The sequence below is a fragment of the Orbicella faveolata genome, unplaced genomic scaffold, assembly GCF_042242905.1.
Source record: "Orbicella faveolata isolate gen_17 unplaced genomic scaffold, um_ofav_v1 contig_2, whole genome shotgun sequence".
NCBI lineage: Eukaryota > Metazoa > Cnidaria > Anthozoa > Scleractinia > Merulinidae > Orbicella > Orbicella faveolata.
Genome location: NW_028301547.1, coordinates 3,298,233 through 3,321,587, shown reverse-complemented (window position 1 = coordinate 3,321,587; position 23,355 = coordinate 3,298,233). Strand labels below are relative to the sequence as shown.

Genomic DNA, 23,355 nt, shown 5'->3' with positions numbered 1-23,355 from the left:
GGTAGTGTGGATGGATGCTGCCTTATTTTCAAGCGGGAAAACAGTTTTTCAAACGAGCATAGCGAGAATAAAAAACAAAAAGACAGCATAGCGAGTGAGTAAGGTATTGCTGTTTTTTTTAAAAGCGAGAAAATAAAATCCATATCTTCAATTGCAAGCAACAGTGTAATTTTTTTCGATTATTATAAGCAATGACTGTTTGCATAAAAAAACCGTGAAAAGCGGGAAATGACGTCATCAATCAATCAATCAATCATTTATTTACCCACGTATCGTCTAGTGAGCTAAAAGTTCGTTCAAAATGCGTAGGTATAAGTGCAGATAAAAAAACGAAAATAACAAAATGAAAAATATATATCAATATTCTCTCTAGTGAGAATGTGAGAAATACGCCACTCAGCTTCTGGATGAACTTGAAGAAAACAAGATCGATTGAATGTAGGAAACCCCAAGACATACGTGGAGCGTCCATTTCTCGACAGAAGCCTGTGAAACAGCTGTAGAGATGGTTCTGTTAATTATATCTTCTCTCTGCTAACTATGAGTTAACCCTAAAATGACTATGGCATTACTATAAACCGTTCTGCACGCCTATTTGTTTATTTCGTGTCCTCTTCCCTAGATAACCTTGTAAGTGCTCGCTTGGGTACTCTTGGCCCAGGCCACCCCTTTTTCAGAGAGGGTCATCTCAATCATCTTTTTTGATTCCGCCCAAGACCCGGCCACGCGGCCTGGGCCGATGAACTCTCAATTTCCTTGTAATATAAATCTAGTGCTGTTTCTTGTATGATTTAAACGTTTTGCTCGAGCTACGTACCTAGTTAGTTTTCTCGGCAGTCCTGAGCTAAACAACAACGTGCCATCAACAAATTCTACGTTTAACAGAGTAGCATAACCCGAAACGGTGAATTTTGGGTTTTACTATTTGGACTTATGCGGTGTCTTCATACACTCTGTTTGAGGATAGCCTGACACCGGAAGAAAAATTATAAAACGAAAGCAAAATAGTCGGAAAATGCCCAAACTGATGACCTCCCAGGATTTTTCATCGTAGTTGAATATATGCTCTCCACTTCTCCGCATTTCTGCCATTTCGTCTCAGGTAGTTTTGTTGTTCACACATCGCACGAGTAACATCCTCGAAAGAACTGGGTACCATGTCTAAAAATAACTTAAGAAAGATTTCCTTGGAAATAAAGCCTATCTGATTCACTCTCTTACCTTGATCTTCTCTTGCGATAGACATAATCAAAGACTAAATCTCCAATATCATTACAGTGGTTCAATTTTTTAGCTCAAATAAACCGTAACTGTCAATTACTGGTAGAATCGAAAATTTATACTTTCCGGCAAAGTAAAGATTCGAAAATTAAGCGAAAGGCGTCAATCCCATGAGCGGAGTGGATTTTGCTTGGGCAACCTAAGATCGAGATTCTAAAAAAGGACAATGCATCGAAATTCTAAAAAAGGACAATGGAGATTTCACTAGGCTAGGTAACCAGCCACTGTTTGGGAAAGGAGCACTTGGGGGGAGGGGTGGTCGAAGGGGGGGTGAGGTGCGGAGACGTTGACAGGACTCGAGAGAGCGGCGGAAATCGAGCCAAGTATTTCACCTGGTTTTGTGTAAACACAGCTCTAGAATAAAATTATAAGTTTTTCTATCTGTTGCCATATTAATTGTTTATTTTACTGTAAAAGATATTCTGAGGCACTTAATCCGGCATGCCACTTAACAATGAGAACAAAGTGCCAACATTAACTACAACGAACATTTTTTCCACTTCTCAAGCAATTATTTTGAAAAATTCTATCGTTCATTAGTCTTCTAACACTTATATCTGTTAATTTTGTCTGAATACTTCATTTTCACACCTTCTGTACCAACCACAATGTGTGCTCAATATGATTAATTATGAACAAAAACGTTCAGTTTTTTCGCATCCATCTGTCAGATCACAACACAAAAATTGAATTTGCTTTAAGCTTATGGAACTAATGATTTTTACAGTTAACGCCATTTAATTAACCGCTTAGCTGCTTGGCGGAAATCATCCCTAAAAAAGCAATATATCGCAGGGTTGACAGAAGACTGAAAGAAAAGCAAAAATACTGAAAGTTTTACAAGCATGGGGCTTGTTAAGTCTCGTCGGCCTAAAAGGTTGCAGAAATTTAGAAAAGCTCTCGGGAGCCAAGCAATGATAAAAATAAAAACCACCAGAACACAGGACAAAGTTCCTTTTCTTCGTCGTAAAGTGTTCCTCCGATTTTGCGCATTTAAATCTGCATTACTCACGAGTTCGTTTCCGAATTCCCTCGTGGAAGGTCCTTTAGCCGTGACGTTTGTACAAGACTGGAAAGACAGATGCATCCGTTCGACCATATCTGCGTGAATCCGACTTCCATGACTCTTGATAGCCCTCATAATCTGAAGGTTCACAATGAACAACACTGGAAGAGGCAAGAAAGCGAAGATTGTAACAAGGACTGCATTGTGAACTGTTTCGGCCTTCTTAACTGCTTCTTCACTCCACGAATGAAACCAAATATTTCTCAGGGACGAGACAACGAGGGGTGTGACCCAGAAGGCAAGGAGAATGGTGAAAACTTTGCGATTAGTCATCGTGGATGCGTAATGAAGCGGTCTTACAACGGCTGTGTATCTGTCATAGGTGATGGCTAATACATTGAGGACAGTAGCAGAAAATGATATATCTCTCGCGCCTCCAAAAAACCAGCAGTACTCGCTCCATTTGTAAGTGCAGCCACTGCAAAATGCGGCAAAGCCTGGTACCACTAACACGGCCATTGAAATATCAGCGACACCCAGGCTGAGCAAATAGATGTTCATGTAGTTTCGCCTCGAGTAAGAACTTGATAAGAATACAGTGCACGTGAAACTGTTCCCAAGTAAAATCACTACACCAATAATACCGTTTACAACCCAAAACGCCTCATCAAGACGTTGGTCGCAAAGCGGTGTCTTGAAATCAGATTTATTTTGCTGATGCAAAGCTTCGCCCGGCGTTGACAGAAAGTTTTCCGGAGCCAAGGTTGACGGAGAAGGAAAAACCGTGAAATTCATCTGGAGCTTTCAAGAGTCAACAAACTGCCACAGAACATTCTAATCCTTCCTTGGCAGCGACTTAGTTTGTGAATGAGCTTCGGCTAGCGCTATCGTTACGTTCTCAATTCACAACAATCTTATCGAATAATGTTTTTGCCCAAAGTATTGCTTAATTCACCTCTGTATCTTTACATTAAATATCATTCAAGGCGAAAGCTGTGCATAGAAAGAAGGTATCTTTGTCGGCGAAAAGTTCATCCAGTAGCCGGTATGAGCAGCTGCAGATCTTTACAATAGAATTTTCCAGTCGGGCCCGGTTGTTCAAAGAGCGAATAACGCTTGTACATCGAGCGGTTTTGACTTGCATCCCAAAATATTGGTTAACAGTAGCGAACAGTATACGTCAACCTACTCTCGACAACTTGAAACTGAACTATCGTTCCCTTTGTACAAGCTTCTCATTAAAGAAAGTTAACAACTGGAATAATATTTTATTTTACTGACTCAGACTTATTTACTGAGAGAAAGGATGTTTGCATTCGGCTAATTTTAAAAAAAGAATTATGTTTACCAAAATAAGGAATTCTAAAGATTTAAACGGCTTGAAATTATATTGGAAAGAGGTTGCGGAAACCCTTCCTTGGGCTATAGAACTTTAAGAAGAATTTTTCGTGACTCTTTGAATTTGAAAAATCGTAAATATTGCTGTTCGACAATTTTCCGGAGTAACAATGAAGATCGATCGCAATGCTTATTGAATAAACAGGATGGAATCTAATGATACCAGCAAATGTCGTGTTTGAGTACATTTCTCAGGGTATGATACCGGAAACGTCATTACTGCAGTTATTATCAATAAACTTGAAGAGACCCTCCAGAGTTATTGTTGTCTTTGGGAGGAAACGTGAAACAACCACGCACCATGATCGCGACGTTCAAACGTTTATTTTCGCGTTATCTGTCAGTAAATAGTCTTTGCGACATTTTCAGTACATGAGTACCTGATTTGTGACTGGTCAATGGTTGCCTCTGGAAACCACCGGCCAATCACAACTCAAGATATTTACCCAAACCTAACCCAGGAATTCTAGCCCCACAATTTGGTCTTGATACCTAGCTATTTGGTCTCTTTTCTTGCCTTCCTTTAGTAAATTTGTCATAACCCGTAGCTGTATATTATTCGTTTTTTTCCTATTTTTGTAACTTGCCTTTCTCCTGTGGTATTTTGTTTCTATCCGTACTTTTCTCGCTCGTCACTTCCCTTCTCGATTAGCTGATGCTGTTTCTGGATTGTGATTACTTTAGCGAAGAATATTTTATCATTATTATATGGTTTGTGTTTGTAGCCTACATAACGTGCGCTCTGATTGGCTAGCTCTAAGGAATTGTTCTCCCGTGATGTCCACGGACCGACTGCGGGCCTGCAAAGACAAAGCAAAAAGCCATATAATAAAGAACTTATTAACTTCGAACGTTATTGTTCGGTCTGGCTTTACGGGAAATTCTCAAACCACAGCCTTGCCTTGTTGATCTACCTCACTCTCGGTTAATAAGTAGTTAATATCAAAGCTTGTTATAGTTGTGGTTTCTTGGTCCCCTCCCCAGGCGTTCTCTTTCTCTTGAGAGTGAGCGCGAAATATACTAAGGAAACTGGGAACTGATCGCCTATATCATTCAGTGAGCTTGTTATAGCTAAACAATTAAACGAGAACTGACTGCTAGGAACGCAACTCATATAATTTACTTTTGCACGCACCGAGACTATTGACTAGGTAGTTTATTGCAGCGGATAAGCCTGTCTAATTGAAGTATTTAGCAGTTCAAGGTTGGGTTAAGTCGCTTTTAGTGCTACAGTGTAAATATCAGATGCATTTATTGTGGAAAGTAAATTGAAATGCTTACCTTAACCACAAAGGCCGTGAGAGCTTCTTCAAAGCTTGTGCAATTGACTTGCCAATCACAGTCTTAATTCTGCAACTCCCGTTGTAATTTTTTACTGAGTAAAGGACCTCAGACAGTAAACCTTTATTCAAAGAAATGCTTAAGACTGCAGTCCGAATACATGTAAGTGTATAAATCAAGCCACATGCCTCGTGCATGTCGCGTTTTGTTTTCAGCAGTTTGTCGCAAGCGTTGAAAGAAATAGAGATGACCCGCGCTGTGAGAATCCGCATGGGCGTGCACATATTACTTGGAGGAGACGTAAAAAAAAAAATAGAGAGAGATGATGTTAGGCCCGTCCTCCCTACCCCGGAGAAATTCTAAAACGCATCAATAGGCCACGATCGATATAGTAATATTCTAACATGGCTCCGAGACTTTCGGGTCAAAATTATAAATTTTGAAAGTTTCTTTTGTTTCTCAATTCCCAAAACAGACTTGGATACAAAGAAAACTACACCAAATATTTAATAATTATTGGACGAGGTTGAGCAAAATATCGTGATTTGTCAGTGGAGAGCAGATCAATTATCTTTGCCCAAGCCGAACGCTGAGGCAAATAATTGATCTGCGAGACACTGACAAATAACGACATTTTGCGATAACTGAGTTCAATAATCGTTTTATCATTCGATCATCAAGTTAGTTTTCTTATTTAAGTCACTCTCTGACAGCTCAGGGGAGCAATCTGCCATTTTTCACCAGAGATCATGGTTACAATTACGCATGAGCAGAATATTATTTGCAGCAAAACACATTTTACAATAACTGTCTTATTTTTCGCGCGCTGATTGGCTCATTTTTATCATCAATAAGAGCACAGACAGATAAAATTTTAATTTATGCAAGCTTTTTAGTTCAACTTTCAGCTGTCAAACTGTCAACTTTTTAATCAATAAGATTTTATGGACTTTTTTAAGTAGCCAATCAAAAAGCGAAAAAAATCTATTGACACTGTTCGCGTCATTTTGAACAAAATTCACTTGTCTTTGTTTACGGCAAGTTTATGGCGTCTTTTCCCCTCATTTATTCCTGGCATTTGACCATTTTGGGGTCTTGTTATTGTAAAAAACAAATTGATGGCGGTTATTTATGCGTCTGTCCTCTCATTGATGATAAATTCCGTCATAACATTGTCAAAGTTTACTGCGGAACCACTCGCCTGCGGCTCGTGGTTCCACAGCCACTTTGACAATGTTATGACGCAATTTATCATGAATGAGAGGAGAGACGCACGAAAAGCTGACGTCAATTTGTTAATAAGACGGTACTACGTATGAACAGAACATTATTTGCAAGTCATGTGACTGGCTTTCGGTCAATGAAAAGGAAGAAAAAAATGTATCGAATGATAAAGAAGTTTGTCCTGGAATCTAGCCTCGGAGCCATGTTAAAATATTGATATATTGAGCGTGGCATTTTGCGGGTAATTTTGAATTTGTGTTTGAGAAAAACTTGGGCTGAGAAATCACTTGAATATCGTAATGTCATCGTTTTCCAAAAGCTCCATTTTCAAAACGGTTTCTGTTCACGTTAAACCAGAGAGGTGGCGTTTTCAAATACCTCTGGTTTGAAGAGCGTTTTCGAAAAGCTCCGTTTCCGCGACGGATTAGTGTGGACGGTAGGGCAAATCGTAGAAATAAAGCGGCTTAGTGTGGACACTCCCTTATTTTCAAGTGGGAAAACAGTGTTTCAAACGAGCATAGCAAAAAAAAAAAAAAAAGAAGCATGCCGAGTGAGTAAGAAATTGTTCTTTTAACACGAGAAAAAAAAAATCATATCTTCAATAGCAAGCAACCATGTAATTTTCGTTCTATTATTATTATAGGCAATGACTGTTTGCACAAAAAACCGTAAATAAACGGGAAATGACGACATCAATCAATCAATCATTTATTTACCCACGTACTGTTAATCTATTATATCTGTTAATCTCGTCTGAATGCTTACTTTTCACACCTTCTGTACCAACCAAAAATGTCTGCTCAGTATGATTAATTTCAAGCAAAAAAGTTCAATTTTTTCGCGTCCATCTGTCAGATCTCGCCACAAAAACTGAATTTACTTTAAGTTTATGGAACTAATGATTTTTACAGTTAACGCCATTTAATTAACCGCTTAGCTGCTTGGCGGAAATCATTTCTAAGAAAGCAATATATCGCAGGGTTGACAGAAGACTGAAAGAAAAGCAAAAACAAAGAAAGTTTTATAAGCATGGGGCTTGTTAAGTCTCGTCGACCGAAAAGGTAGCAGAAATTTAGAAAAGCTCTCGGGAGCCAAGAAATGATAAAAATAAAAACCACTAGAACACAGGACAAAGTTCCTTTTCTCCGTCGTGAAATGTTCCTCCGATTTTGCACATTTAAATCTGCATTACTCACGAGTTCGTTTCCAAATTCCCTCGTGGAAGGTTCTGTAACTGTGACGATTGTAGAAGACTGGAAAGACAGATGCATCCGTTCGACCATATCTGCGTGAATCCGACTTCCATGACTCTTGATAGCCCTCATAATCTGAAGGTTAACAATGAACAACACTGGAAGAGGCAAGAAAACGAAAATTGTAATAAGGACTGCATTGTAAACTGTGTCGGCCTTCTTAACTGCTTCTTCACTCCACGAATGAAACCAAATATTTCTCAGGGACGAGACAACGAGGGGTGTAACCCAGACGGCAACGAGAATGGTGAAAACTTTGCGATTAGTCATCGTGGATGCGTAATGAAGCGGTCTTATGACGGCCGTGTATCTGTCGTAGGTGATGGCTAATACATTGAGGACAGTAGCAGGAAATGATATATCTCTCGCGCCTCCAAAAAACCAGCAGTACTCGCTCCATTTGTAAGTGCAGCCACTGCAAAATGCGGCGAACCCTGGTACCACTAACACGGCCATTGAAATATCAGCGACACCCAGGCTGATCAAATAGATGTTCATGTAGTTTCGCCTCAAGTAAGAACTTGATAAGAACACAGTGCACGTGAAACTGTTCCCAAGTAAAATGACCACAGCAGTGATACCGTTTACAACCCAAAACACCTCATCAAGGCGTCGGTCGCAAAGCGGTGTCTTGAAATCAGATTTATTTTGCGGCTGCAAAGCTTCGCCCAGCGTTGATAGAAAGTTTTCTGGAGCCAAGGCTGACGGAGAAGGAAAAACCGAAAAATTCATCTGGAGCTTTCAAGAGTATCAACAAACTGCCACAGAACTTTCTAACCCTTTCTTGGCAACGACTTCGTTTTTGAATGAGTTTCGGCTATCGTTACGTTCTCAATTCACAACAATCTTTTCGAATAATGTTTTCCCCCAAAGTATTGCTTAATTCACATAAGTATATTTACACTGAATATTATTCAAGGCGAATACTGTGCATAGAAAGAAGGTATCTTTGTCGGCCGGGCGAAAAGTTCATCCAGTAGCCGGTATGAGTAACGGCAGATCTTTACAATAGACTTGTCCAGTCGGCTCCGGTTCTCCAGAAAGCGAATGACACTTCCATATCCAGCAATTTTTATATATTTGCATCCCTGAATATTGGTTAACAGTAGCTAACAGTATGCGTCAACGTACTTTCGACAACTTCAATTTCAATTGTCGTTCACTTTGCACAAGCTTCTCATTAAAAAAAAAATAACAGCTGGAATAATTTCAATTTACCTACTGAGATTTATTTACAGAGAGAAAGGACGTTAGCCTTCGGCTTATTTAAAAAAAAAGCGTTGGCTAAAACCCTTCCTTGTACTCTAGAACTCAAGGGAGAATTGCTCAGGAATATTGAATTTGAAAAATCGTAAATATTACTCATCGACAAGTATTTTTTCCGGTGTATCAATGAAAATCGATGGCCATACTCATTGAATAAACAGGATGGGATCTAATGATACCAGCTTATGTCATGTTTGAGTACATTTCTAAGGGTATATACTACCAGAGTGGTCATTACTGCAATAATTGTCCATAAACTTGAAGAGACCCTTCAGAGTTATTGTTGTCTTTGGGACGTAACCTGAAACAAGCACGCACCATGATCGTAAAGCGTTTATTTTCGAGTAATGAGCTTAGGAAAACCACGACGACAACGGCAACGAGAATGTCACCAAACAAAAGGTTTAATGAGCAAAACAATAGCTGTGCTCGTGCGTTATAGATCTTTGTACATTTCTCTGCCGTTCTCTGCAAAACACGAACGTGAAATGACCAAGTTCTACATATTTTGGAGAACGCAAACGACAGCGGCTAAATTTTCGTATTTTCATTTGGAATATTATTTGAACGCTGGCGTAACATATTTAGCTTGAGCACGTTCTGAGACCAGTAGGCGCACTGAACAGATCTAGACAGTTGAGAAATTCGAAGGTAAAATATAAATTCATTTTTTACTAAGGGTTGTCTTCGGTGTCGTCGTCGTCATTGCTTAAGCCCCCCAAGAACGTGAAATGACCAAGTTCTGCGTAGCCTGAGGAACGTGAACGACTAAGGCTAATTTTCTGTATTTGCATTTGGAATTGAACGCTCTCATTGCATATATAGCTGGAGCATGTTTTTAGAGCCATTAGGATACTGAACAGATCTAGACAATCACGAATTTCACTGATAAAATATAAATTCAATTTTGACTTGGCGTCGTTCTCGGCGTCGCCGTCGTCGTTGCTGAAGCTCCCTCGTGAGAAATGCAGTTGGCTTATGGTTAGTGCGCTCGACTCCGGATCGAGCAGTCCGGGCCGGGGACATTGTGTTGTGTTCTTGGGTAAGACGCTTAACTCTCACAGTGCCTCTCTCCGCCCAGGTGTATAAATGGGTACCGGCGAATGTAATGAGGGGGGTAACCCTGCGATGAGCTAGCATCCCATCCAGGGGGGAGTAGAAATACTCCTAGCCGCTTCATGCTACAGAAACAGGGATAAGCTCCGGCCTGATGGGCCACTTGGCTCGTTGTCAACTTTTTAACAAAATGATTAATTAGCGCATAAGTACGTGATTTGTGATTGGTCATATCTTCAATTGCAAGTAACAATGTTTTTTTTTTTTCGATTATTATAGGCAATGACTGTTTGCATAAAAAACCGTGAAAAAGCGGGAAATGACGACATCAATCAATCAATCATTTATTTACCCACGTATCGTCTAGTGAGTTAAAAGCTCGTTCAAAATACGTACGTGCAGATAAAAAACGAAAATAAAAAAATGAAAAATATATATCAATATCTTCACTAGTGAGGAAATGAGAAAAACGCCACGCAGTTTCTCAATAAACTTGAAGAAAACAAGATTGAATATGGGGAACTCCAGGGTGAAGATATACGTGGAGCGTCCGTTTCTCGACAGAAGCCTGCAAGACAGTTGTAGAGATGGTTCTGTTAATTATATCTTCTCTCTGCTATCCCCAAGTTGACGGGACTCGAGAGAGCGGCGGAAATCGAGCCAAGTATTTCACCTGGTTTTTTGTGCAAACACATCTTTACAATAAAATGACAATTAAAGTTTCTCTATCTGTTGCCATATTAATTGTTATTTTACTGTAAAAGATATTCTGAGGCACTTAATCCGGCATGCTACTTTACAATGAGAACAAAGTGCCAACATTAACTACAACGAATATTTTTTCAACTTCTCAAGCAATTATTTTGAAAAATTCTATCTTCAATTAGTCTTCTAACATTTAAATCTGTTAATTTCGTCAGAATACTTAATTTTCACACCTTCTGTACCAACCAAACATGTCTGCTCAATGTGATTAATTATGAACAAAAAGCGTTCAGTTTTTTCGCATCTATCTGTCAGATTAAAACTCAAAAACTGAATTTACTTTAAGCTTAAGGAACTAATGATTTTTACAGTTAACGCCATTTAATTAACCGCTTAGCTGCTTGGCGGAAATCATTTCTAAGAAAGCAATATATCGCAGGGTTGACAGAAGACTGAAAGAAAAGCAAAAACAAAGAAAGTTTTACAAGCATGGGGCTTGTTAAGTCTCGTCGGCCTAAAAGGTTGCAGAAATTTAGAAAAGCTCTCGGGAGCCAAGAAATGATAAAAATAAAAACTACCAGAACACAGGACAAAGTTCCTTTTCTTCGTCGTAAAGTGTTCCTCCGATTTTGCGCATTTAAATCTGCATTACACACGAGTTCGTTTCCAAATTCCCTCGTGGAAGATCCTGTAGCCGTGACGTTTGTAAAAGACTGGAAAGGCAGATGAATTCGTTCGACCATATCTGCGTGAATCCGACTTCCATGACTCTTGATAGCCCTCATAATCTGAAGGTTTACAATGAACAACACTGGAAGAGGCAAGAAAACGAAGATTGTAACAAGGACTGCATTGTGAACTGTTTCGGCCTTCTTAACTGCTTCTTCACTCCACGAATGAAACCAAATATCTCTCAGGGACGAGACAACGAGGGGTGTGACCCAGAAGGCAAAGAGGATGGTGAAAACTTTACGATTAGTCATCGTGGATGCGTAATGAAGCGGTCTTATGACGGCCGTGTATCTGTCGTAGGTGATGGCTAGTACATTGAGGACAGTAGCAGAAAATGATATATCTCTCGCGCCTCCAAAAATCCAGCAGTACTCGCTCCATTTGTAAGTGCAGCCACTGCAGAATGCGGCGAACCCTGGTACCACTAACACGGCCATTGAAATATCAGCGACACCCAGGCTGAGCAAATAGATGTTCATGTAGTTTCGCCTCAAGTAAGAACTTGATAAGAACACAGTGCAAGTAAAACTGTTCCCAAGTAAAATCACTACACCAATGATACCGTTTACAACCCAAAACACCTCATCAAGACGTTGGTTGCAAAGCGGTGTCTTGAAATCAGATTCATTTTGCGGCTGCAACGTTTCGCCCGGTGTTGATAGAACGTTTTTCGGAGCCAAGGTTGACGGAGAAGGAAAAACCGAGAAATTCATCATGGGCCTTCAAGAGTATCAACAAACTGCCACAGAACTTTCTAACCCTTCCTTAGCAACGACTTCGTTTTTCAATGGGCTTCGGCTATCGTTACGTTCTCAATTCACAATAATCTTTTCGAATAATGTTTTTCGCCTAAGTATTGCTTAATTCACCTCTGTATCTTTACATTAAATATCATTTAAGGCGAAAGCTGTGCATAGAAAGAAGGTATCTTCGTGGGCGAAAAGTTCATCCAGTAGCCGGTATGAGTAGCCGCAGATGTTTACAATAGAATTGTCCAGTCGGCTCCGGTTGTTCAGAGAGCGAATAACACCTTCATATCCAGCATCTTTTATATATTTGCATCCCAAGATATTGGTTAACAGTAGCTAACAGTAAACGTGAACGTACTTTCGACAACTTCAATTTGAATTGTCGTTTACTTTGCACAAGCTTCTCATTAAAAAAAAAAGTGACAGCTGGAATAATTTCAATTTACCTACTGAAATGTATTTACTGACAGAAAGCATGTTCGCCTTCGGCTTGTTTAAAAGAAATTGTGTTTACCAAAATAAGGAATTCTAAAGATTCAAATACGGTGCTAAACGTAGGCTGAAACCCTTCCTTGTGCTCCAGAACTCAAGGAAGAATTGTTCAGGAATATTGAATTTGAAAAATCGTAAATATTGCTCATCGACAAGTATTTTTTCCGGTGTATCAATGAAAATCGATCGCAATACTCATTGAATAAACAGGATGGGATCTAATGATACCAGCTTATGTCATGTTTGAGTACATTTCTAAGGGTATATACTACCGGACTGGTCATTACTGCAATAATTATCCATAAACTTGAAGAGACCCTTCAGAGTTATTGTTGTCTTTGGGACGTAACCTGAAACAAGCACGCACCATGACCGTAAAGCGTTTATTTTCGTGTAATAAGGAGCTTAAGCAAACCACCACCACGACGGCAACGAGAACGTCACCAAACAAGAGGTTTAATGCCCAAAACAATAGCAGTGCACGTGCGTTATAAATCTTGATATATTTTTTTGCCTTCCTCTGCAAAACAAGAACGTGAAATGACCAAGTTTTACCAAGTATTTGGAGAACGCAAACGACGGCGGCTAAATTTTCGTATTTTCATTTGGAATATTAATTGAACGCTGGCGTTACATATTTAGCTTGAGCACATTCTGCGATCAATAGGCGTACTGAACAGATCTAGACAATTGGGAAATTCGAAGGTAAAATATAAATTCAATCTTTACTAGGGGTTGTCTTCGGTGTCGCCGTCGTTATTGCTTAAGTCCCCCAAGAACGTGAAATGACCAAGTTCTGCATAGTGAGGAACGTGAACGACTAAGGCTAATTTTCTGTATTTACATTTGGAATTGAACGCTCTCATTGCATATATAGCTGGAGCATGTTTTTAGAGCCATTAGGGTACTGAACAGATCTAGACAATCACGAATTTCACTGATAAAATATAAATTCAATTTTGACTTGGCGTCGTTCTCGGCGTCGCCGTCGTCGTTGCTGAAGCTCCCTCGTGAGAGACGCAGTTGGCTTATGGTTAGTGCTCCGGATCGAGTAGTCTTGGCCGGGGACATTGTGTTGTGTTCTTGGGCTAGACACTTAACTCTCACAGTGCCTCTCTCCACCCAGGTGTATAAATGAGTACCGGCGAATGTAATGCTGGGGGGTAACCCTGCGATGAGCTAACATCTCATCCAAGGGGGAGTAGAAATACTCCTGGTCGCTTCATGCTACAGAAACCGGGATAATCTCCGGCCTGACGGGCCACTTGGCTTGTTGTCAACTTTTTAACAAAATGATCAATTAGCACATGAGTACGTGATTTGTGATTGATCAATCATTGCCTCTGGAAACCCCGACCAATCATAGCTCAAGATACTAACCCGAACCCTATTCCAGACATTCTAGAGTCACAAGCTTGTCTTCACAGAAAGCTTTTTGGTCTCTTTTCTTGCCTTCTTTTAGTTAATTTGTCATAACCCGTAGCTGTATTCGTCTTTTTCCTTGTTTTTTTTTTGTGTGTGTGTGTCTGTCTGTCTGTCTGTCTTTCTGTTTTAGTATTTTTGTCGCTATTTTTTCGCGCACGTCACTTGCTGCTTCAATTAGCTGATGCTATTTGCGGGTTACCAGATTACTTTAACGAAGAATATTTCATCATTATTATATGGCTTGTGTTTGTAGCCGATTTAACGCTCGCTCTGATTGGCTAACGAGAGGGCATTATTCTTGTAATGCCCACGGGCCGATTGCAGGCCTTCAAAAACAAAGCAGAAAACCATGTAATAACCAACTTATTGACTTATTGAACGTTCGGTCTTTACGGGAAACTCAAACCACCGGCTTTGCCGTATTGACCTCACTCTCGGTTGAAAATATATTCTCCACGAAATCGGAAAGTATATGAAACGGAAAATATTCGTTTGACAGCCAAAGTTGGTGGCTTGAGAATACGACTTGCTTATATGCTACTTAATTTGGGACAGTGACAAACTCCATAAGGAGAGAAAATCTCTTCACTGATCGTTTCATGAAACAGGATGAGACTTTTAGAGGAGATATTTTCTTAACCTTAGCTAACTACACCAATACAATTCCATCGTGTATGCGGCCCAGTGTTTTTTTTCACTGATATACGAAATTTAGTACTCAAGCTTTCAAAATATGAATTTCTTTTAATTAAAACCCTCGGAGTAAATTTTTTGGCGTTGCCTGTACGTCACTTTAAGACCAGCACTTAATCCATCTTGATCAAGTACAAAATTTGGTAGAATTCATCATGGTTTAGTATTATAACAACCCTCAACAACGTGTCGCGTTTTTCTATTTAATCAAGCGAGCATTTCTGTCTGGCACTGCCTGGTTTGTTATCGTGCGATGTAAATATCTTCGCTTATTCATTTGTTTTCTTTTCTCCTCGGAAATCAGTTTTAATTGCATCGAACTTTCTATCGTTTTTTGCACTTTTTTTGACAAAATTTATATCGCTACTGAGAAAGCTAAAGCAAACACTTGATTGAGAGCGGACATTACGTTCAAGTGGTCTTTGTAACATTCTGTTCTTTACCAAAGTTGTTGTTGACTCTCTATAGTCAGCTAAGAACCTATATTGCGCTGCCATCTTGCATGACTAGGTGGCTGTTGGATCTCAAAACGAACAAAAAGTTTGCGAAATGATAATAATTCAATGATAAATGATAAATATTTACATCAGTGTTTAATTGCGTCGGAAAAATCATAAGTTTCACATAAGCCATGCATTACATCTGAAAAAGGTTGTGTGCAATTTAAAGATATTTAGTTCTTTAAAAACCAACTACGACCATATGTTTAGTTTCAAATAGATGCGTCAGTTAATTGAGGCCTTCTTTGGTCTTCTTTCCTTTCTATTCTATTATGGTACAGTCTTTGTTTCGCGAAGTCCATTTGACGGCAAATCATTTGTATATGAAAAAATATCCATTAAAGCCAACATCTTTAGACTTAGTACTTGAAGCTGTGCATTCAGAAGCTAAGAGCATTTCAGTTGTTACGCGCCTAAGAGAGTTCTCGATAAACGAAACAAAGTCATTAATTTTTTTATCTGAGGGAATTGAATATCCTTCGCCTTCATACTACAGCCAAAGTTGCGGCAGACCTACGCAGTTTATTGTCAGAAACTAGTTTCGCGAACTTGCCCAGCAATCAAACAAGGTGTTTGAATACTTCCGCGACAATTTGCCTTCAAATACGATCATCGCTACCTTGTCGGTCTCACCAGGACAAGAGCAAGTTATTATCGTGCGAGCCGATTACGACTACACAAATGTCTGGGAAATTTTATCGTTAAAAATCGACTTTGCCATCTTCACGGACAAGTGAGAATTGTGACAAGATCAGAAACCGGTCAAAAGGAGATGCCAATGAACAACTCACTTCTAGAGGCAAACATAAGTGATCGTTCATCTTGCGACCAGGCACTAGAGACAACATTCATGGTTCTTAACATCGCCTTTGGCGCTGTCATTCTGCTTGGTAACGTATCGGTGTTCCTGTCCATAGCGACCCGTCCTCGACTTCGACGGCAGCCGATGAACCTGTTTATCGCATCTTTGGCCATTACTGATATTCTTATGGCCGCAGTTGTGGTGCCGAGTTATTCGCTGTTCTGTGTTGGCTGTCTGGAGTACTCTGTGAGCAGGTACTGTTGGTTCATGGAAGGCTCGAAAGACATCGCTCTTGCGTCGAGTATTTACAATCTACTTGCGATCTCTTATGATCGCGCCTTAGCGGTGTACCAGCCCTTGCAGTACCCCGTATTGATGACCAGACGCAGGGCTATCTTCATCATAATTATTATCTGGAGCCTGTCGTTTTCGGTGGCTCTGATCCGGAATTTTTGGAACCACACGCTCACTGGCGAGGAACTCAGCGCGATCAACCACAAGTACAATGTGATACTTCTTATTGTTGTCCTCCTCATTCCGTGCATAATAATCTCTGTCGTTAACATCAAAATCATGCGGACCATTCGGAAGCAAGCCCATCAGGTTTTCGCCCTTAAAAATACGCAAGATGCAGACAAAACTGTCAGCACAGAGAGCCAAACAGAAATGGCTCGCAAATGGAAGGGGACAATTGCTTGTGCCGTCGTCGTGTTTGTTTTCGTGGTGTCCTGGATTCCTCGAATCTCTTTTAACATTCGGTCTGTGATAACGACAGACCTTAGCTCGAACATGCTCCTTCAAAAGTTGTCGATCTTCTTCTTTATCGTGCAGTCCTCAGTGAATCCGTTTATTTATTCCTTCTACAGGGCTGACATTCGACGCGCTACCTTAAAATTACTGTCATGTAACAAGTTGGGATCATGAAACATTCGTGTAAAAGATACTTCACACGCCCCCGCCAGAAACATGAGATGCGCGGCCATGCATACGTGGCGTACGGTCACGTTGGTTATTCAAGAACTTTATTGCTGTACGTTCTTCTTTAGAAGGAAAACACTACGAGTAATTCAACAGCTAAAAGCAGAATTGAAGTAACAGAGATGCTATGAACGTTTCTTCAAGAGAAAGACACGCTGACATGAAATATGAATTTACTAATCCAATCAAAATTATCACATATATTAACGCTAAGTTGTAAATTATGTCTAATCCACTTAAACCGCTTAATGGGGTACATGTATCGTGTTGAACAGGTGGAAAAGCGGTTGCGCGGGCGCCCGTGCGTGCGTGGGTGCGAGTGTGCGTGGGTGCGAGTGTGCGTGGGTGCGAGTGTGCGTGGGTGGATAAGCGAGAAGGCGAGTTAGTGAGCTGGGTGAGTGAGTTGCTAATGAAGTCAAGAGAGTTATTGTGATCGGAGTAAAAATAGACTACTACGAAAATCGGTGTATCAAGGGTTTGCACGAGTTCGGTATTAAAATCACTCCTAATGAAACATTCAATTTAGTGCCGGATTTTCAGGGCCAACTGAAACCAGCTGTGAAAATCTTCAAAAGAGGTGATCGTCGGTTCAGAACAGTAAGCAGAGCCAACCCAGAGTTTGTCTCGTGTAACTAATATAGAGATTTAGCCAAGCCTAAAAGCGGAGCTGCTGGGCCGAATTGATCAAAACCCGATTAAGCTAACCCAGGATAAGCGAGAATTTTGATTTGAATTTTGTAAATTTGCGGTGAGGTTTTCTGTATACTGTTTGACCTTCCGTTTTGAGTTTGAATAATCTCAAACTACACAAAACGCAAAAGCAGTGAAAAACATTTTTATTCATAATTACCCAAAACTTTGGATGAACACGGACACCTTTTTGCACGATTGGCTGAGACAGAGGGCATTTTTTCTTAATCACGAGGTCTTGAAAGGAATTTCAAAAACGCATCACTTCCGAGTTTGATCTAAACGCGATTATTTCATCTTAACGTGAAAGAAAATCGACATGCAGCAAAGCGCAGTCTTTTGTGAAAAGGCAAAACGAATCCAAAAATGAATTGATTCGCAGCCTGAAAAAAGTTTAAGTGGGGTCAGCTGGTGTTGCACGAAGCATAGAGTTACAGAACTTCATGGCTACCAAATTCAAAGGTAATTTCTTCGTTTTGCTTCGGGTCGCCTAATTAGCATCACAGGTCACCTTATCGGTGTAAGAAACAGCGTAAATTTTGTTGGTACGTTAAGTTTTCGAGGTGGAAAGGAGAGTTTTAGATTCAAGAAGTTATTAGAGCTCGTTAGGACACCTGTTTACGTCTTGCATCGATCGATGAAGTAGTTTCACGCCGTTGCAAGCCTCGCAAAACAGGTGAATAAAATTAGATTGCTTAAATTTTTATTTGTAAAGTGACCGACTATGGATCAGCAAAAACTACGCTACCATGCCCACTTGATGCGTATCCCTCGAGTTTTGTTTCTCAACGAAATAAATGGCACCAAGATTCTTCATGTAATGTTTGTATGTATAATTTCGCCATTTTTGCGGAAACGTATTTTTGCGAATCATGGAAAATAAAAACCGAAAAACTCTCAAAACACTCTGATTTTAGTAATGTATTTTGTCAAAGGCGACAAACCGAGCTCGGGAGAAGTACTTCTTTTAATAGCTGGTCTCCACTAATTCGTGAACTAATCGTCTGTCAGAAGACAGAAAATTCTCTTCAATTCCCTAAAACTTACCCATTCAGTATAAATTACAGCACAAAAATATATATCTATATTTCACCGTTGGCAGCTTAATATATAACTTGTATATAATCAGCCGATCAAGAGAAATGAAATCTGTAGGATTTGGTACACCAAAGAAACTCAAACGTGCTCGAACATTTGGTGTTTTTAGGCCCCGCCCAAAATGCGCCAGAGGAATATGAAGACGAAGCTTCATTTCTACGTTTAGGCCTACCGTCCACATTAATCCGTCACGAAAACGGAGCTTTTCGAAAACGATGTTCCAGCCGGAGGAATTTGAAATGCCAGTTTTTCGTTTTCGTGTGGACGGAAAACATTTTGAAAACGGGGCTTTTCGAAAACAATTGCGTCACGATAATCATTTGATTTCCTTGACCGAGTTTTCCTCAAACACAAATCCAAAATGACCGGCGATTGCTGCGCTTTTTATTTCTCCGGCGTAGTGTGGACGGAAAACATTTTATGCGTTTTTAGAGTGAAAACTCCGTTTTCAAATTCCACTAGCGCAGTGTGGACGGGGCTGTATAGATTGATAACCAATACAACCATACCGAGGAAAATAAACCCGCCCTCACTAAGAGAAGGAATAATAACTGGGCTTGAGAGAGAGACAGGAAATTGACCCCAATTATCACAGTGTTCGTTTCCTTTTAATTATAAGTTGGTCGGGTAAATTGACAGACTTGTCGTTAAAACCAATTTGGCAAAAATCAAATTCTGCATTAAGTCCAAAGAAAAACCTCGTAAAATTGTCTTAATTAAACATGAAGAGAGAACTATAACGTTGGTGAATATTGCTGTCATGCCAAACTTTTATCGTTCACGGTGCGGTAATTTAAAAACTAAGGTGTAAGGAAGAAAGGTCATTAATGAATTGAAACTACCAAATTTTCTTCAAGACGCACGGGAGAAACGATTAAAAACGAAATCTTGTTCGCGCACGCATGGTGATTCCCACGGTTTTCAAAGGAAAGTTTGTTTCTACTGTTGTCAGTGTTTTGCAGTTAGAAGGCTCATATGCCAGAAATCGGATTGGCATTTTGAAGACCTCGCATCTAGTCAAGTACCCTCATGGCAGGTGTATTCACAAAAACTTTCAATCTCAGATGATGCAAATCAGAAATGATGAGAAACAGAAAAGAAATCTATTTACGTACAGTGGAAAATATATCGGAATCAAAGATGTCAAAGAAGGTCAATATAAAACCAGTCTAGGTCCACACGCATAGTGATTGGTTTAAGATCCTTGACACATGTCATAGTGTCAACGTCAATGGATTTTCTATTATGACTTATTTCCTATTTTGTTACTGAATTATTTATTAAGACACACTTACGCCAAACCTTGACTATATATCTCTTTGCACCGCAATACTGATTATTCATAACATTGTCGTAAAAAGTGAAGATATTTTCTTCTTGAAACTGATAAGAACGCTTGACGTTATAAATTTGGACGTCATAGTTCTTAGCAACTAGACTGGGGAGTCACATGATCAAACGATCATTCTGTTTTCGTTTAGTTTCCCAAGAGTCTGACTGTACAAGACGTGGCTTTCCTGTCCAATTTATTAATTTACACAGGAGCTCGTTCAACAAAAAGCAACAACTATATTCTCAAATGAAATGTCACAGTTTTTGGACTAGTTCTCATAATTTTTTTTTTTTTTTTTTTTGCGCACAATGACATTAAACCTCAATCAATTAAAGCGATCACAACTGTATTTCCTCCTCTTCCGACTGTGGTTTTCTTGTGGCCTTTAAGCATTTCAATGACTTTTTCAACGCTTGCCGATAAGCTGGCAATCGCCAGGCGTAAATGAATGCGTCAAGCGCCACCTTAAGGAACAACAACAGATCTCGAATTCTCAGCGCCATAAAGATGTAATAAATACCTTCCGTGGGAAGATTCGCGTACAACCATACAAACTGAACAGCGATATGAGGTAAAGCTGATATCAGAAGAATCGCGGCCAAGTAAAACGTCACGATAGTAAACTGACGTTGAAGGTTATCCGATCTTCCCTGAGGGGCGCCCTGTAGTTTTTTCTCGGAATCTCGGAAAGATTTTCTCTGTTGTACTTGCTTCATAAAAACTCTGTACAGTAAAATCAAGGTTATAAACAGCACAGATGAAATTAAAACGGGATGCAATGCCAGGTCTACCTTCAGAAACAAATCTGTATCGATGTTCGGTGAAACGGTTAGAACCAGAATGAAACATATGAAGTAGAGCCAGCTAAGCAAAACACTGACAATTACGCGATTCCTTGTGATTAAAACTTTGTACTTATGAGGCCACTTAATGGCAATATATTGCGACATGGACAAACCCAGAATTATCAGATACGAGGAACTTATGGTCACGGTGGAAATTGATTGTCCCACTTCGTAGAGACGAGAAATAGACGCGGGGATGTTTTTGCCGCCACGTAGAAAACGCATGATGTAGTAGAGCGCAAAAAATGGCTCCGTTGTGGCGCCTGTGAGAAGATCTGTTATCCCAAGTCCAATTAAGAAATAAGTAGTTGGCGATCGAAAGCTTTTCTCGGGATCTTTCCACACTGCTATCAGAAGTAAAATGTTGGCTGATACCGTTAATAAGGATATGACAGAAAGACAGATTCCCTCGGCGAATTCAAACTTCATGTACAACGAAAGAAGATTTTCCAGATGGGCGGATCGGTTTGGCTCCGCACTCCCATTCACAGCCATGTTGCGACTTCCACGCCGTGTTTAACAAGTTTTCTTTCCTTTGTTTAATTGGTTTCTTCTCAATTCCTTTCCCCTTCGGTATAGTCTTTGATTGTCAACCTATTGAGATCTATTTGTTGCCTTAAATAAAGAACTTGTTTCTTTCCTATCGAGCTCGCGTGCACGTTTGTTTTTCTGTCGCTGTTGTCAATTTTGACACACCAAAACCAACTAACCTTTCTAGATAGCGATGGGGAACTTGGCTGTTTTGGTCGATGAGTCGAGATAAAACAACTAGCTTAGACTTCCTGGAAGGCTGTTTTCCTTGCAAATACAGTTATATCTTTGAATGATCGTGCGTTCACGGCGATATCTGCTGAGGTTACGTCTGCTCAGTCGAATAATTGATCAATCTATTTCTCGTGCAAACGGTCAGTTCGCTTAGTCACTTTCTATTTGCTTCCACCTGTCCAAAAACTAACGTCAAAATTGTCTTGATCTTCAAGAAGACAAGTACAGCGACAGATTTGTCACTTCATTTATATGGTTTCTGCTGGTGTCCTAATTGAACATCCTGCCGAGAAACCTGTTATGGTTTTTTAGCTCATTTGAAAACACAAAGCAATCAGAATTCGATCATTTTCCTCGACCCCCTGGTGATAAAGTGTGCAATGCGGTTTACCGAGATTTATAAAAGATATTTTTCTCCACCTTTATCGACTTTATTCTTGATTTCCGCCCACGAGGATCTTTATTCAGGCCGTTTTCTCGTGAGTAATAGCAATCAGAAGGTGTCCTGTGTAAACTTAATGCATAGATAGGAAAATTTGTCCTCTATACGGCCCCACTGGATGCCGTCTTAAGCAGTCCGTTGTCCAGTTAAAGCACCGTTTCACATCATATCGAAAAGTCTTTGATCGACTTCAAAATACCTCGTACCGAGCCGAATGCAAAGTAAGCCGGATTAATCTCACTGTGAGGTTGATGGAATATCATTTTAATGATAAAAGATTCCGGCCGGTTTCGCATTCGACTGAAGCGCACGACCGTGACAATAAACGAATTGAAGATGTGATTCATCTGCATACTGATAAATGTGCAGGCCTATGAAAACAGTAATGATGAGCGAGATGAAATTGAGCATCTGGAAAGACTTTCATTACCACGTAACGATGTTTTGCAAACAACTAGTAGATATTAATTACCACGGGGACAAAATAATGCTTTTTTAAATTGCGACTTTTCTCCGCTAGTATTAATAACCGATATCACGGCCGCCTTTTTATGCGATTGCGACCCACGGGAACAAGTGTTCTTCACTGAGCTTACAAAATTATAGCCTCCTTTAAAGCTTTTCACAGTGGTGGCGGTTTGTATTCACTGTGTATTAACCAAAATGTTTTGCGATTGAGATCGACTGAAGCCATTGAAAATCAGTTTGTAATAAAACAAAACCGTTTTGTTTCTTGTTTCTATTGGCCCATTTTCTTTGATACTGAAACTGATAACATCATAGTTTTTCATTAAAACTAACGATTCTGCGACCGACAACGATTTCATTTCGTTCGTGCAGTAATTACACTTTCCGAGAAATTAAATTCAGCTCATAACAGCATCTGTTCAATATCGCTTGAAATGGCCAAGTTGTTTTCACGATGTCCAAGAGATGAAGCTGAAAACAAACAAACTGATTAAATCACTAGTAAATTCATACTTAGTGTGAAGCCATATCGACTGCCGCCGCCGACATCATAAATCTCCATCAATCCCTACTGGCTAAATGTGTCTTTGGTAATTTACATTTGCCTTTACTTGCACTTGAAATAATCAAATAGCCTGGCAGCCTGTCGATACCAAACAACCTTTTTGCGGGGTCTTTCAGGGTTTTTATTTGTAATAGTGAAAACTAGGGCTTATAAAGTCCAAATTAAAAGATAGATGAAAGCTTACTTACAACATTAAAGGAATCACATTTGCCGATTCAGTGACCGAAAAAAGAAAAAAAAAATGAATATATCGAATCTTTTGCAATAGAAATAGTTACGCTTCAAACCTGAGAGTCTGAATAAGGAAT

At 39.8% G+C, this 23,355-nt stretch overlaps 5 protein-coding genes across 5 annotated transcripts; 1 reads left to right on the top strand and 4 right to left on the bottom strand.

Annotated features, from left to right (window-relative positions):
• Positions 1 to 1,715: 1,715 nt before the first annotated feature.
• On the bottom strand, positions 1,716 to 3,564 carry LOC110058191 (5-hydroxytryptamine receptor 1D-like). The gene has a single exon (XM_089289871.1). It carries the CDS (start codon positions 3,080 to 3,082, stop codon positions 2,009 to 2,011), a length of 1,074 nt encoding a protein of 357 aa, XP_089145997.1. The 5' UTR covers positions 3,083 to 3,564; the 3' UTR covers positions 1,716 to 2,008.
• Positions 3,565 to 6,882: 3,318 nt separating this feature from the next.
• LOC110058179 (5-hydroxytryptamine receptor 1D-like) lies at positions 6,883 to 8,175 on the bottom strand. The gene has a single exon (XM_089290558.1). The coding sequence runs from the start codon at positions 8,173 to 8,175 to the stop codon at positions 7,102 to 7,104; it is 1,074 nt and encodes a 357-aa protein (XP_089146684.1). The 3' UTR covers positions 6,883 to 7,101.
• A 1,800-nt stretch (positions 8,176 to 9,975) lies between these two features.
• Positions 9,976 to 11,918, bottom strand: LOC149111624 (dopamine receptor D1.S-like). Its single transcript, XM_089289798.1, has one exon. It carries the CDS (start codon positions 11,916 to 11,918, stop codon positions 10,842 to 10,844), a length of 1,077 nt encoding a protein of 358 aa, XP_089145924.1. The 3' UTR covers positions 9,976 to 10,841.
• A 3,689-nt stretch (positions 11,919 to 15,607) lies between these two features.
• Positions 15,608 to 16,793, top strand: LOC110058502 (histamine H2 receptor-like). Its single transcript, XM_020765153.2, has one exon. It carries the CDS (start codon positions 15,834 to 15,836, stop codon positions 16,785 to 16,787), a length of 954 nt encoding a protein of 317 aa, XP_020620812.2. The 5' UTR covers positions 15,608 to 15,833; the 3' UTR covers positions 16,788 to 16,793.
• A 1,582-nt stretch (positions 16,794 to 18,375) lies between these two features.
• Positions 18,376 to 22,316, bottom strand: LOC110058196 (uncharacterized). Its single transcript, XM_020764787.2, has one exon. The coding sequence runs from the start codon at positions 21,300 to 21,302 to the stop codon at positions 20,301 to 20,303; it is 1,002 nt and encodes a 333-aa protein (XP_020620446.2). The 5' UTR covers positions 21,303 to 22,316; the 3' UTR covers positions 18,376 to 20,300.
• Between the last annotated feature and the right edge of the window lie 1,039 nt (positions 22,317 to 23,355).